We start from the raw sequence: 13,739 nt of genomic DNA on the forward strand, positions 1-13,739 counted from the left end.
AAGAGGTGAATTATTCTGCAATAAAAGAGGAAAAATACTATATCTAAAATATGATATCAATAAAATATTATGTAAAATAAACTGTTAAAATTAAATAATACAGAACAAATGCTGTGAAATTTTTCATGAACATTAAGAGAGTAATCACCTTTGTGAGTAATTTATAGTATTGAAACTATCATTGTTATTAAAATTCAAAAATCTTATTCAATCCATACTGTAATTAGAACGAATATAAATATCTAAAAGCAATCGTATTTCGTTTTGTAGGTAAAATAATTATTTAATGAGATGACTTTACTTTCAAGCGAACAATAATCACCAATAATGATTTCATATTGTCAATAATATAATAATATGAATAATCAATTGCATTGGCCATTAATTACTATTCATTATTACATTACCATTTTTACTGAACAAATACGTACAGTATAAAAAAAAAACTACCACAATAAATTTAGCATTTTAAAATGACCTCTACTGCAAAAACATCATTACTGAAGCGTTATACGTGTTGAAAAAATTTTTCTTTAACTTCTATGTCCAAGCGACGAGGAAAATGCAATAAAAAAACTTGGTTTGCATTCGAATCAGCCATGTTGCAGTACCGAACGTAATGAAATAAAGTCTGAATAGACCATTTCGTTATTCCTCTGCAAATAATTATATTTTTATTCTTTATCTTATTCAGCTTACTAGTCCATTTGATTTTATGCAAAAACGTGGATATAATACTGAAGTTATATAAACAATTTATTTGTTAATTCAATTTCTCTCAAAACATTGATCATTAATCATTTAAATACAGTATTTCAATATTAAATTAAAGTTTTACAGAACCAGAAAAAATATGCTATAAATGGTTATTTATTAAATATTAATAAAATTAGTCAATTACAAAGAAATTTCTTTGTCTAAGTATCAAAAAAAATTCTCATAACTTGTTATTTCATTGGCATAAGGTAACGAAAATCTTAAGAGAAGTACATTAATCCTAAGACGGGCCACGTTCTTCTTCACTTTCAGAAAATGGACTTTGGTCTAGGGGTTGTGGTGGTACTGATTCTTCAAGGATAATGTCTTCAGCTGGTGTGATGCCTTGAAGAAACCTCGCTTTCTCTTCAATGTCTGGAATTTTCTCGTGAATCAGCTTTTCTACGTCCACTTTATCCAACTCATCTTGAAGCCGTCGCTTGATAGGCCCCTCGATAGCATCCATAATTTGATACCTGAAAAAAAGAGCAAACTCAGATAAGAGCGAAAAAAGTAGATACTTTTTTATATTACGCGGTAAAGATTACTTACCGCAATAAATTTGGCAATATGTTTATCCCAGCTTCCATAACATAATCCAATGTACCAGCACCGTGAATTCTTGTCTGAATATTACCAAGCTCTAGATTAAGTTCCTCTAGACGAGCACGTTTTCGAGTATCTGCAGGTTGACTGAGTGTTAATTGAACACGTAAATATTGCACCGTAAACAAAACGGTCCCTGATCTTGAGACGAATCCACCAATAACACCTACTTCCCAATGAGATCTTCCTTCAATTTCTTGAGTACCCACATCTATTATAGCATAAACCTAATAAAACAAATATTTATTTTAAAAATTATCACTGCCCTTGAGTGAAAAATTTTTCAATCTGCATTGTTTGATGTTCAAATAAATATTTTAATTAATTAAAATTTCCACAGTTTCTTTAATAATAATTAAAATTAAGAAGTAAAAAATAATTTATTATTTCAAACAAAAATGCGAACAATGGATAAAAACGTTGGAAAAACTTTATTAAACAAAAAGGTTCAGTCAGTAGATATTGTAAAATAAATATTGTAGGAAAAACTCACCGTTGAATTTACCATGCTAAGCGTGATGTTGCCCATGCGATAAAAACTAGCAAGTCCAGTGAGCCAAGTGTGACTGGACGTAACTGTGAAAATTCCCACACTCTGTGAGTAATCCTTAATTCTAAACGGATCATAGCCCATATCAGAAACTTGTTTGCGCGCTTCAGCAACTGCCATGTCGAAGGGTGAAATAGAGTTAGGAAAATACTGCGGTAACTGTGATATATGTTTGTTTACTTCGCCTCTGAAACATGAAGATAATCATTAATTCCATCAAACCCCTACATCTGAAACTTCAAATATACTACTATTTTGTTAAGAAAGTTTCTTAATCGACAAAATTGATGAATTGCTATCAAACTTCTTGTTTCTCAATTATTCAGCGACTTAATGTACTACATAGAATCAATGGAGTTGCAAGGTAAAAGTCACTCTTAATTGATTGTTTAACAGCTCAGCTATGAAACTGATAAACTCACACCAAAGTAAATTATGTACCACATTGTTGTAGATTATAAATTAAGCATCTATTATTACCTTATATTAGTATTAACTTCATTTAAGATAAAAGGTTTGATACTGTCAAAAATGAAAGCTCCAACAGAATTTATCACACTTTGGAATACTGCTCCTAGGAAACCGAGGTTTTTAAAATCCATATCAATGTTAACAAAGGTTAAATCCATATCAATATCTTGTGCATGTAGTTTCCCGTCTGTTCCTACTTGTAATCTTGCCACCCCTTGTACATTCACTCCACTTAATTTAACAGTGAAATCTCCAGCTGACCGTGATAACCAAGATGAAAGCGTATAAAGCCCTCGAATGTCAAGGGTTTCAATATTCAAAGCAACTGATACCTGTAATTAAATCAAAAAATATATGATAGTATATCAACAAAAATAAATAAATAATATAAAATATTTTAATTAACATTATTTTATACGTTTGAATTACTTTAAATTTCAATAATAAAATTTATGCAATTAATTTTCGTTTTTTGAGCTATAAATTAAGATAAAAACCTATCTATTTAATTATGAAAAATTCAATTAATTGTAAAACATATTTTTCAAATAAATATTCATGACAAAATTCTGCAATTATATATAAATAATCACCGTGTCGAAAATAAACAATTAAATAAATTTGTTTTATTATATTTATTCATCAAATAATTTGTTTATTTAATAATGCATTAACTGATATTTATTATGAGTTATAAATGACTATATCAAAATTTTGCTTTTCCTGTATAAACTAAAATTTATTTTCCAGTAAAATTTATTGATGAATACCTGCATCAAAGCCAATTCCGATTGTACATGCTGAATGCGAAATTTGGAGAGACCATAGACTTTAGTGGATTTGAAATTCATAGTATACATCGAGAACGAGTGTTTCATATCTGGAACCGACATTGGATCAGGTATAGGAGCTCCCGGAAGTCCAACAGGATCCGATTGCTGATAATGTTTTAGTATTAATCGAATTTGATCACCCAATCGCTTTTCACCTTGTGCAAGCTTCTCCTTTGTTTCATCTCCTACAATTAAATTGAGATAGCATCTTTTTTCAAATTCCCCAAAACCTTCAGTTCCATCATGTCATATCACTGGTTGTGGTGAATTAATATACATATGCATATCAAAATATTAGCTCTTTAAAAATTACTCTAACAAAACTAAATTTTTTTTAGTTTTATCAACTTTGTTTGATTTATGTTCACTTAGAAAAGAAGAAAATTAAATTCTTTTCAATTATCAGACAGATTAAATCAGCTTGAATCTTAACAAACGATTGAAGATATCAAGATATTTCAAATGACGCAACTACCGGCTTGAAAATTGATTAAATTCTTCTCTATTTTACATTTGAACATTAATTAATGAATATTTGATAATAAAAAAAAAATTAGACAGACTATTCTTACCATCAGCAGTGAAATTGCAGGTACAAAAGGCGATCCCACTGATAAAGACAAATAATTGAATTAACTCCATTTCACTAAATTTTCAAGAATGAAACGATGGCTATAGCAAACGGAACTAATTTATTCTATCGTTTCGTCTGGATGATCATGTCGTCTACTGATATTTAAGTAATGCGTACATCGTATTGGACAGAGATGCGTCAGTAAACTAAACGAGATACTATCATCAGGTCAATGCGAGAGCGAGGGTCATTCTCTTATCGTATTCCCTTTATTTGTCCCAGAGATTCTTCAGAGAAATGTATTGCCTATTTTTAACACGTGAATGAAAACATATTTAAATTTTATGAGCAATTAACATTTCATTTTTTTTTATTCATTTTTTTTTAATGATTTTAAATATGTACATATATTGTTATGATCACAAAACTCAGCCATTATGTAATCGAGTGCTGATATTGAATAGACGATTTTAATATTATCCCTATAATTACGTTTTTCAATGGGACTTAAATAATAGGATAAGATATGACAGATCATTAACATATCAAAAATTGATTTTAAGAAAATGGAAAATTGTCAACTATGGATTTTCCACGTGTGAATCATTCGACTTAGAAAATTACATCAAGTATGTTTTTATTACCTAATAAGTTACATATTTTTCATTAGATTTGTTTTCGTTTATCTTTATATTGATGTAATTAGCAATAAAAATCTATTTTTCACTGGAGCCAAGTGTGATAAATAAATATTTGTACGGAATTAAATAAGAAACTGATTATTTTTTAATAAATGTTCTAATTTTTTAATTATATTTAAACTAGCAATTGATTTTAATCTTGTAATCACTACAATAGGATAAGACTGACTGAAGAAGTTAATTCTCAGTGATTAAGATATCAAATTAAATTAGATACTCTGATAATCAGAAAAAGTATTTCAAAACAAATGCAGGCAAAATGAAAATATTTTGGGTTTTGATAAATAAATAATTTCCTTAATATTTATTATATCGTAATATTTTTATTAATCTTCATCAATATCAATGACGATTTGCATGTTGATAACAATAGTTAAAAGACCTTAAAACATGGGAATCAATACATTAAACAGTATACAACAATATGAACTTACGTTACAATTAATTGCTACACTTATGGTAATTCGTTCTATTTGGTTAACAAAGATGATTTTTTTAATAAATGTTACCCATGACATGCAATAGCAATTTTTCTTTTCTTCAATACTTGTATAATTATTAATTAATGATCTATCGTCGATATTTCTTATGAAGTTTCATTACGCATATATATTATTATTTCCTTTAAATTATTATTAATTTGTACAAAAGTAAGTGACATAATGCACAAAATTCGTAATTTTCTAAATTCTTTCAACAAACATCAGTATTAAATTAAATTTCGTTTTTTAGACCAATATTGGACATTTATTGACTAGTATTTGATAATTTTTCTTCACTATTGTCTTCGATACCACTTTGTTTATTTTCAATGACTTCTTCTTCTTCATCTTGATAATCATTATCTTCATCAACATCATCTTCTTCTTCCTCTTCTTCCTCCTCTTCGTTTTCATTATCTCGAATTATATTGCCATCAAAATCATGAACATTCTTGTCTGTTTTTGAGTTATTAATATTATCTTCATTATCTTCTATTTGTCTACTTTCAGGTATTTTTATGCTATCAACATTGTAATCTACATCTTTATCAGTTCTTACATCAGTCCGACTAATTTCTTCCAATTCATTTGTTTCTGATAAAATTTCTGGTTTTTCTTGACAGTGAACTTCTCCTTTTGCGTCTTCTGAGTCCTTTAAAAAAGAATGAATTTGTATGTAGACAGTAAACATAATAAAAATATTAATAGCACAAGACAAATACCAAGCCCGTCATTACTAAGAAAAAAAATACTTTGAAACAAAAAAAAAAAGATATTTGAAATAATGAAGCCTTTAATTAAATAGATAATGTATCTTTCTAAGCTAAAATGACAACTAAAAAAATAAGCCAACGAATCAAATAATGATACAACCCATGTAAATAATGATGTATCATATTTCACGATTAACTAAAAATAATTCATGAGTTTTATAATAGATTATTAAGATAGAATCTACGAAAAGATCAATCGACTATAGTTGATGTAAAATATGCAGTCTTTATATAAGATAAATATCAAAACATGTCTGTGAGTTTGATATAATAAAGAAATAGAGGGGAAACAATTTTCTTTTTTTCAATTCATCGATACTATGAAGTATAAATAAAATAAAAAAGAGGGTTGATTAAGACAAATTCCGATATTATAAATCACCTGAAGCAATGGAGCCGGTTCTAATGATTAATAGAAAAGATGTGAGATAAATAACAAGGTCGTTAGGCAAATAATTAGATAAATGAAAGAATCACCAAAAATATACTAGGCTCCGTAGATCAATTTGAGACTGATGATAATTCTAATACTTCCTTACTGCAGAATTTTCGAGGCTGATGAGTGACAATGTCATTTTGCCTGATAGGACTACTGGAGCTTCGGCATTCTCTTGAGTATTCTCCGCCTGCGTTTCTGAATCTGTCACAAGTAGCTCACATTGTGCGGGTAACGCTCCTTCCAAGTAAATTGGTTTCGGTGGTGTTGGTTCACGTTCTATCAAGCTAAAAAAAAATTGTATTTCAGTTCAAAAAAGTAATGACATAAAATAGAAAACTTTTTCTGATTAAATTGCATAAAAATTGCAATTGAGTAGATCAATGAAATTATTCAAAAATTTCTTCAAGTATAATTGATGGATTCCCTTAAATAGTAAATAATTATCATTTATTGACTACTATTGTATTATGATAGACAAAAATTTATTTACTTTGGTGAATGAGAAATGACGGGTGTTGATGGTCGACTTATTTTTTGCCCTCCTTCACAGCTTGCAGTCGTTTCCATACCCATAATTAAAACAGTAGGCGATGAATCATCAGTATCTTCAACTTCATGTTTGTCGATATTGCAACAACTTTTACCCGTGCATTCTCCCTGTAATCAAAAGTTATTATGATTAGAAATAAAATTCATTTTCTCAATAAATAAGTCATTCAATTAATTAAAATAAATAAAATTAAGCTCTATAATTGGAGATTAAAATACGTCTGTATCACAAAAACATGCTTCATCATTGAAAGATAATTTCAATTTGTATGTAAAAATTAAACTATATTTTTTGAATCATTTGAACTCCACAAGCGTATCACAAATTGCTAATTTAGCTGTAAAACTGATATAAATTGATTACAGTTCATCATAAACCATTTTTTACAGCTAATAAAAATATTTGATAGAATTGCTTTATGAAAGAATCCGATAAAAAAGTAAGTCAAATGAGGTTTATTTTCATTTGATAAATGAAAAGATGAATTAATGATGAATATTAATTGGATCATTGTTCTAACTTTTAAAGTTATAAAATAATGAAAAGCTGTTCGATTATTCACACATGTATCGGCGATTGCAACGATACCTTCACATGAAGGGGAACCCCTGCCAGACCATAAGACTTTGGAGCCCCATCTACTACTTGAAATTTAAAATTATGTATTGTACAGTTTTATTGCATCAGCACAAAATGAAGTAGAACGCAAAATATTGAATTTCAGGATTCATGGTATCATATTTTACATATCAAATAGTAAATGATGATCATTAAAAATAAAAGATTGATTTTCCATTCGTTTTAATGTAAATATTAAAAATTGGTAAAAGTTTCTCTTTATTTAATTTATTAATTTTTGATTTTTTACAGCTATAATGATGTTTAAATTGCAGAAATTTAAATGAAATGATATTTTGAGGTGAAAAGTTCAATTCCATAGATATTTGAGGTCGTAAAGAAGACCGAAATGGTATATTTAAACTACAAACTTTAATTGAACAAGAGTAGTCAATAAAATTGCTCTTATCATAGTTGGGTTTCATTTACGTACCGATTAACATCCAGATTATTAGTAAAAAGTAATTAACAGACGAAATGAAATCTAGATTGAAAAAATGTTGGAATAAAAGTTTCAAATACTTTGAAAAAAATCAATACACTAACATTTTCATTATTTTTACTGAAGATATGATCTGATAACTGTGACTACAAATTAAAGGATAATTTTTGAAAATTAAAAAGTAATACGATATTACTTCTGTACAATCTTACAGAAAAATCTCTATAACACTTTTTTAGGTAAACTAAAATGATTGAGTGTCAAAAGAAGAACTAGGAAGCATGAAGAATATAATTCAGAACACAGCAGCGTGCATATTTTAATTTTCTACGAAAAAAAAACTTTTAAAAATAAAAAATAAAAAAAAAAAACTAAAGGAGAATATATTCAAACGTGATTTAGATAAACCTGTGTCTCTGGTTGTGAACTCGAATTATGGACAACAGTACGAGATAAGTTGCCCATTTGCACGACAATTCTTTCCATTGCTGCCTCTGTATCCGCCAAACGTTGAATCAGTTGATCTACCTCTATCTCTCCAGGATCTTCTATATGTCCAGCATGTGCAACATTATCACACTAATTCAGAACATCAACTCACGTGCGCTTTGTTCATTATAAAAATTAGCAAAGAAATGATTTCATATTTTTTTTTTCTTCATTTCTTTCAACTTTATCTTAAAAATCTTAATGCTTGTGTCATTGGCTGTGTATTTTAGCATTTTTTGATCTACTTTCAATTAACCCACAGTTGTTTTCACTCGTGGCAACAGACATGTGAGTGATGACAAGTGACACGAAAATGATATAAGCTACTAAAATATTTATTTTAAAATATATTATTAATACTTACGTTGTTTCAGTTCGTCAATAGTTGGTGCACGTTTATTTGGTATTGGTGATGATTCCTTATTATAATATGGCATACCCGTTATAGCTGTTGTTAATAATTCTGGATTAAAAACTCGATCTCTAAATTCTCTTTCAGCTTCTGGATGTGAATATTCAGCATATATTACATTATTAGAATTTTTCCGTACAATCTATAATATGTAAAATGGAATTAGTTTTTCATTTAATTTATTACTATTTTCAATCAATACTAGGAAAAATTTATTGCCTTAGCTATAGTGTAAATGAAGAATATAAGAATCCCAAAGGTATAAAGAGGCATAATAATTCCCATACTTCCACTTCCCGCTTGAGGAGGAACCACACGTCCTGCTCCGCCCATTGGTGGTCTCATATTCTGAAGAATTGTAGTCTCTTGTCTATTCTCAATTTTTGGAACAACATGGGATGCAGGAATCGCTTGCCCACGTTCTCTCAATGCTGGATGTAATCCTCCAGCATGAGAAGGTGGACGCCTTTCTTGTTTAATTTGTGCTAAAAGTTCAAACATTATGTCTTTTAATACCACAATAAATTTATCTCTATACTAAGTTATAATTTTAGATTAAATTTCAAGTCACAATTATTATAGACTAATAATATTCTTGTTATTACACGGCCATTAAAATTTAAGCATCAAAACATAAATTAGTTTTAGTATGGTTTGTAAACCATTAATAATTATTAATGCATTCCTGAGGTTGTAATGTTTTTGAATATTCTTTCAACTGGAAAGTTGTAAAAAAATAAGATTTACATGATGGAAAAACTGTCCATAAAGTAAGCATTTAACTGTCTCATCAGAAATAGTAAACGAAGGGTTAAATATTAAATTACTCAGGAGATGGTTTTTATAATTTGTTAAATGTCTAAAAGACTTGATAATTTATTAGACACTCTAGAGAAATTACTGTGTGTATATGATTTTTTGGCAATAAGCCAGGAATTAAATGAACAGCTTGAGCTGGCAATCCATATATATCCGCACTGACCTTTTCAAAGAAGAATCACCTTTTAGTTTAACTTAAAATTATGTATTATGTTAGACAAACTATTAATAATTCCGTAGTAAATATCATAATTTTTGTTGTAAGGTTAAGTAAAGCATTGATATGCAAAATGCAAACATAGATTTTCAGTTAATGGGATTAATGCACACTAAGTTTATTATGAATCCTTACTATGTGGCATTAATACATGATATCTTATGAGATGTGGAATGCCTAATCGTGATAAGGGTACTCCAAAGTTGTTTTTAAGGCATAATGAACCATTGAATGATCTAATTTCTTCAAGAATTTGTTTGTTAGACTTTCCCACTCGTTCTTTTTCAGCTAAAAATGTTGATAAATCTATTCCGCATCGGGATAAAACTTCTTCTCGACAAAAACTTGCACTTTGTGGCGTTAATTTATTGGTTCGTAAGGCATCTCTTACTCGAGGATCAACTTGATGATGAGTTAAGATATTCTTACACATTTCTTGTAAAATATCCACTGCGTTGACATCAGGCTCAAATATTAAATCGCAGCATACTGTCAATATGTTTATAATCAATGGAATATTTATTAAGAGTTTTGTTGTATATTTCAATTTATTATTATTTTTGAATATTGCTTGTATAACATACTGGATAAGAAATTTAAAAAAAAATACTGGAATTTTTGATAAAATAGTGATTGATAATCAATCAATAGTGTTTTTCTATGCAAACACTTGAATCTTTGATCAATAAAAATAAAGGACAATATTTTCGATTAATACATCATAAAAATAATATTATTATTTATGATAAATGATTATAAATGACGTACCAGATCCTTGAAACTCAGGATTTAGAGGTTTGACAGACGAATTCAGCATAGGAGAAAAAAGTTTCGGCCACAACAGAGCAAAACATATGGCTACAACTCCCAAAACCAAAATAGTTTTACGTATACCAAACTCGCTGTTTGTTTCCATTTTATATCGATTCATATCGTTCGGTATGCTATGATAATTTCGTGTGTAATCCATGATTCTTTTCGTTATAATTTCGACGTCACATCCAGGGATACAACAACTCACCACTGATAAAACGACCGTAGAAGATGGAGGGTCATCAGCTTGACTCCCTCTAGCTATTTTTGTCAATAGTACAAGGTTGTGTCTCTAGTCTTTCGAACCCCAACCACAATTCTTCCACTCAGTAAACATTGATTTCAAAATGAAGAAAAAACTTTTTAAAACCCCGTTGACTTTCTAAATGAAATAATAATAATAAATTTTTATATTGAAAAAAAAATTCAGAACATATTTTTCTCTAATATTTTTAAAAAAGCTTAAAAAAAAAATAGTGCTTATTTATATTAAGAACGAATAATAATTTAAAAAATTGTATTTTTATTACTTTATAAGCATTTATTAGTATTGAATACTAGTGAAGATTTAACGTAGTTATTTAATTTATGTAAATTATATTAAATAATATCTAAAGTATTTGAAAAAGTTATTCTCTCCGCGTTATTCAGGACCGCCTCGCTAAAATAAAAAAATGAGAATCATTATTTAATTAATTAACTTAAAAATTTCAATAAATCTCTGCGATTACTGGAACTTAATCTTACATTAATATATGCAATTTCTTTTTCATCAATTGGTCTTCTTTGAAAGCGAGCAGGAATTTGATAATCTTCAATTGTTGGAAGGACAGTAACATTGGGTCCTGTGGCACCTTTAGAACTTAAATGTGTAGTCGGCCCTGACCCTGTAGATGTAGCTGCAGTCACTCCAGTGGCTATAAAAAATATTTTTCATATTTATTATTAACACCGTTACAGTGTTTATCTGTTATTTATAATTTTATATAATAACCTCTATTTCCTCCTTTTCGGAATTTAATCATTGGTATATGAGCTTGAACCACCTATAAATTTATTTACAAACATTATATAAAAACATTTAATAAGTATTTTTGAACTATTGAGAAATAAAATCTCTTCGTAACTTAAAAATATATTTTATTTTGTATCTTTAAAAATTTAATGATAAGCTTACCTTCCATCCTTTCGATGCCATCATTACTTGATTTTTTTCCAGTTATTAATTATTTATACAACAATTTCGAGTGATTAACCTCGATAAAGATAAGAAAAAAAATTTACACACACATCTATGATTATCAGCTGCTACCTGAGTGTAGGGGGCGTACTCAAACTAATTTTCAAATTTTACATGGATGAAGTAAACAAAAGAAACTGTTTGCCACAAAGATTATTGTTTATACATATTTTTTCTGTGATAATTAAATTAAAATTATATAGTATCGTTTCATAAATTTATTCTACTTTTTTGGAATATTTTAGTTACTTGTGAATTGCATGTATAGTCTATTAAGAATCATAAATTCGTTAATGTATTGGGCAAGGTTATAAATTTTGTATCATTAAACAATTTACTTATATTTTTACAAATTATTTCGATAAAAATGTCTGAAATTGATGTGGAAACATCACCTACAAATGATAAGTCTAATGATGGAAGTAAATCACCAACATGGTATCAAGAAAGAGCCGAGAAAAATCGGCAAAAAGCATTGTTAATTAAAAAATCGAAGCTTGTTGCACATCCTTATGCAAGAGAGTAAGAAAAATTCACTATTATTTTATTATTACTCTAATATTTAGTTAACTAACAATAATCTTATATTTAGGAACAATGAACAAGAAGAAAATGGATATCAGGGAAGATCTATCAAGGTTCAAGGCCAAAAAGTTATTGATAGTGGCGGAGGTTTTTTAATCGAGGAAGATATTGAACTTGAACAAGAAATGGTAAATATTATGAAACAGGACTGAGCAGCTCTGTATTTTGATGATTCACATAAAAATAAATAATAGTGACTCTGGGCCCATTTTAAAATCTTATATCAATCTATTTCTTTTTTGTTTAAAGAGTTGACTTAGCCCTGTTGTAAAAAAATGAATTACTCTATAGCTCGAGAAATTAGGACTTTATAACTATTGCTTACAGTTAAAACTTACTGAAATCCCTGCTCCAATAGTCGAAGGCCTTCCTTCCTGTGAGGAATGCAAAAAAGAATTTAAAGATTCATGGTTACTCCAAAAATTTGATTATGCTGTTTGTGATTTATGCAAGTAGGTATCCAACTTTTTCCTCGTTTAGTTTATGGATCATTAAAAAATCAGGAAATGCAGTTTTTGAATATCAAAAATTCTTTTTTAGAGATCCAGATGACAAACATTCTCTTATTACAAAAACAGAGGCAAAAGAAGAATATTTATTAAAAGATGTTGATTTAGATAAAAGGGAACCACCTTTAAAATATATCGTGAGAAAAAATCCTCATAATCCACGTTGGGGTGAAATGAAATTGTATCTGCACTTACAAATTGAAAAACGAGCTTTAGAAGTGTGGGGCACTGAAGAAGCTTTAGTGGAAGAGAAAGAAAAACGTGATATAAAACGTCAAGAATCAAAAGTTAAAAGATTTAACAACAAAGTTCGTATTTTTCACAAAAACAATCGATTTTTTTTTAACAGTTTTAAGTGATTTTCTCTTCTATTGAAACATTTTTACTTTGTAGGTCAAGAAACTTAGAATGGAAGTTAGAAGCTCTTTGTACGATAAAACCAACAAAGCATCGCATGTTCATAAATTTGGTGAAGATACTTATAATGAAGAAGATGATACATACACCCATGAGTGTGTCGAATGTGGTTATGAAGAAACGTATGAAAAGATGTAAAATAATTTTTATACTTATAATTATTAAAGCTTACAAGTAAACATTGATGTAAGACATCGATGATTGAATTAATAATAATTTCTTTATTGGAAATAAATCATTTGTTTTTGTAAAACAATATTATGCATAAAACTGATCTATTCACATAAATAAATACAATTTTTAAACAATAGTGTAATAATGTGACTAAACAAATTAAATCGTTAAACATAAAATAAGTTGATTTTAATTTAATATAAATTATTAAATCAAATTTTCCGCAACAATAAAATTTGATCAATATACTGAGCAAAAAGGAAATCAAT

At 28.3% G+C, this 13,739-nt stretch overlaps 4 protein-coding genes across 9 annotated transcripts; 1 reads left to right on the plus strand and 3 right to left on the minus strand.

Annotated features, from left to right (window-relative positions):
• Positions 1 to 852: 852 nt before the first annotated feature.
• On the minus strand, positions 853 to 3,986 carry LOC118066946 (uncharacterized). The gene is made up of 6 exons (XM_035083404.1): positions 3,789 to 3,986; positions 3,154 to 3,401; positions 2,393 to 2,715; positions 1,856 to 2,099; positions 1,309 to 1,589; positions 853 to 1,232 (listed from the first exon to the last, which is right to left on the minus strand). The coding sequence occupies exons 1-6, from the start codon at positions 3,856 to 3,858 to the stop codon at positions 998 to 1,000; spliced, it is 1,401 nt and encodes a 466-aa protein (XP_034939295.1). The 5' UTR covers positions 3,859 to 3,986; the 3' UTR covers positions 853 to 997.
• An 808-nt stretch (positions 3,987 to 4,794) lies between these two features.
• Positions 4,795 to 11,118, minus strand: RIC-3 (RIC3 acetylcholine receptor chaperone). Of its 6 annotated transcripts, none has more exons than XM_035083285.1 (9): positions 11,076 to 11,118; positions 10,501 to 10,927; positions 9,868 to 10,221; positions 8,916 to 9,181; positions 8,649 to 8,838; positions 7,324 to 7,376; positions 6,676 to 6,842; positions 6,286 to 6,469; positions 4,795 to 5,625 (listed from the first exon to the last, which is right to left on the minus strand). In XM_035083285.1, exons 2-9 carry the CDS (start codon positions 10,700 to 10,702, stop codon positions 5,239 to 5,241), a joined length of 1,803 nt encoding a protein of 600 aa, XP_034939176.1. In that variant the 5' UTR covers positions 10,703 to 10,927; positions 11,076 to 11,118; the 3' UTR covers positions 4,795 to 5,238. The 6 variants fall into 6 exon arrangements, with proteins under 6 accessions (XP_034939176.1, XP_034939175.1, XP_034939173.1 ...); XM_035083284.1 differs by having other exon boundaries at positions 7,324 to 7,379; XM_035083282.1 differs by lacking the exon at positions 7,324 to 7,376 and adding an exon at positions 8,204 to 8,343.
• LOC118066897 (28S ribosomal protein S36, mitochondrial) lies at positions 11,064 to 11,870 on the minus strand. Its single transcript, XM_035083300.1, has 4 exons — positions 11,723 to 11,870; positions 11,540 to 11,591; positions 11,293 to 11,462; positions 11,064 to 11,206 (listed from the first exon to the last, which is right to left on the minus strand). Exons 1-4 carry the CDS (start codon positions 11,744 to 11,746, stop codon positions 11,189 to 11,191), a joined length of 264 nt encoding a protein of 87 aa, XP_034939191.1. The 5' UTR covers positions 11,747 to 11,870; the 3' UTR covers positions 11,064 to 11,188.
• A 73-nt stretch (positions 11,871 to 11,943) lies between these two features.
• Positions 11,944 to 13,630, plus strand: Xpac (DNA repair protein complementing XP-A cells homolog Xpac). Its single transcript, XM_035083298.1, has 5 exons — positions 11,944 to 12,307; positions 12,378 to 12,498; positions 12,698 to 12,822; positions 12,911 to 13,187; positions 13,273 to 13,630. The coding sequence occupies exons 1-5, from the start codon at positions 12,153 to 12,155 to the stop codon at positions 13,432 to 13,434; spliced, it is 840 nt and encodes a 279-aa protein (XP_034939189.1). The 5' UTR covers positions 11,944 to 12,152; the 3' UTR covers positions 13,435 to 13,630.
• The last annotated feature ends 109 nt before the right edge of the window (positions 13,631 to 13,739 follow it).

The sequence above is a fragment of the Chelonus insularis genome, unplaced genomic scaffold (genome assembly GCF_013357705.1).
Source record: "Chelonus insularis isolate UGA/USDA-ARS -01 unplaced genomic scaffold, ASM1335770v1 contig_358_pilon, whole genome shotgun sequence".
NCBI classification, from domain to species: domain Eukaryota; kingdom Metazoa; phylum Arthropoda; class Insecta; order Hymenoptera; family Braconidae; genus Chelonus; species Chelonus insularis.

What these genes read in the sequence shown, in the direction of transcription:
- LOC118066946 (XM_035083404.1), bottom strand. Translation starts at nt 3,858, where the DNA reads ATGGAGTTAATTCAATTATTTGTCTTTATCAGTGGGATCGCCTTTTGT. An exon ending in CTGCAATTTCACTGCTGATG is followed by an intron (nt 3,402 to 3,788) that starts GTAAGAATAGTC and finishes ATTTAATTGTAG; the next exon opens with GAGATGAAACAAAGGAGAAG. An exon ending in TTAGCATGGTAAATTCAACG is followed by an intron (nt 1,590 to 1,855) that starts GTGAGTTTTTCC and finishes TTGTTTTATTAG; the next exon opens with GTTTATGCTATAATAGATGT.
- RIC-3 (XM_035083282.1), bottom strand. Translation starts at nt 10,702, where the DNA reads ATGGATTACACACGAAATTATCATAGCATACCGAACGATATGAATCGA. An exon ending in TCATTTACACTATAGCTAAG is followed by an intron (nt 8,839 to 8,915) that starts GCAATAAATTTT and finishes TACATATTATAG; the next exon opens with ATTGTACGGAAAAATTCTAA. An exon ending in GTCATTTCTCATTCACCAAA is followed by an intron (nt 6,470 to 6,675) that starts GTAAATAAATTT and finishes ATTTTTTTTTAG; the next exon opens with CTTGATAGAACGTGAACCAA.
- Xpac (XM_035083298.1), top strand. Translation starts at nt 12,153, where the DNA reads ATGTCTGAAATTGATGTGGAAACATCACCTACAAATGATAAGTCTAAT. An exon ending in GCACATCCTTATGCAAGAGA is followed by an intron (nt 12,308 to 12,377) that starts GTAAGAAAAATT and finishes TCTTATATTTAG; the next exon opens with GAACAATGAACAAGAAGAAA. An exon ending in TTGAACTTGAACAAGAAATG is followed by an intron (nt 12,499 to 12,697) that starts GTAAATATTATG and finishes TATTGCTTACAG; the next exon opens with TTAAAACTTACTGAAATCCC.
- LOC118066897 (XM_035083300.1), bottom strand. Translation starts at nt 11,746, where the DNA reads ATGATGGCATCGAAAGGATGGAAG. An exon ending in TGGCATCGAAAGGATGGAAG is followed by an intron (nt 11,592 to 11,722) that starts GTAAGCTTATCA and finishes ATAAATTTATAG; the next exon opens with GTGGTTCAAGCTCATATACC. An exon ending in CCGAAAAGGAGGAAATAGAG is followed by an intron (nt 11,463 to 11,539) that starts GTTATTATATAA and finishes TATTTTTTATAG; the next exon opens with CCACTGGAGTGACTGCAGCT.